This window comes from Eimeria tenella, genomic scaffold (assembly GCF_000499545.2).
Source record: "Eimeria tenella Houghton genomic scaffold, Eth_scaff2679, whole genome shotgun sequence".
In the NCBI taxonomy this organism is placed as follows: domain Eukaryota; phylum Apicomplexa; class Conoidasida; order Eucoccidiorida; family Eimeriidae; genus Eimeria; species Eimeria tenella.
Window position 1 is genome coordinate 651 of NW_013542554.1, and position 202 is coordinate 852.

The 202-nt window shown below is 64.9% G+C and overlaps 1 protein-coding gene across 1 annotated transcript in view; it reads right to left on the reverse strand.

Annotated features, from left to right (window-relative positions):
• Positions 1-131: 131 nt before the first annotated feature.
• Positions 132-202, reverse strand: part of ETH_00042795 (uncharacterized protein) — a gene marked incomplete at both ends in the record, with an annotated part of 4,097 nt that continues 4,026 nt past the window's right edge. Inside the window, one exon of the mRNA XM_013375314.1 lies at positions 132-196. Coding sequence (XP_013230768.1) covers positions 132-196 — 65 coding nt within the window. The remainder of the gene's footprint in view (positions 197-202) is intronic.

Consider the following 202-nt stretch of genomic DNA (forward strand, 5'->3'; position numbering starts at 1 on the left):
GCTGCTGCTGCTGCTGCCCCCGCAAGGGAGACAAACCCTCTTCTTCTGCTTCCTTCTTCCGCGGATTCAGGCCCCTTCTTCTGAACATTTTGCTGCTGCTGCTGTCGCCGTCGCCGCTGCCCTGCGACCCCTCATTGCCCCCCTCCTCCCCTGCTGCTGCTGCTGCTGCTGCTGCTGCTGCTGCTCGCTCCTCCCGCTGCTG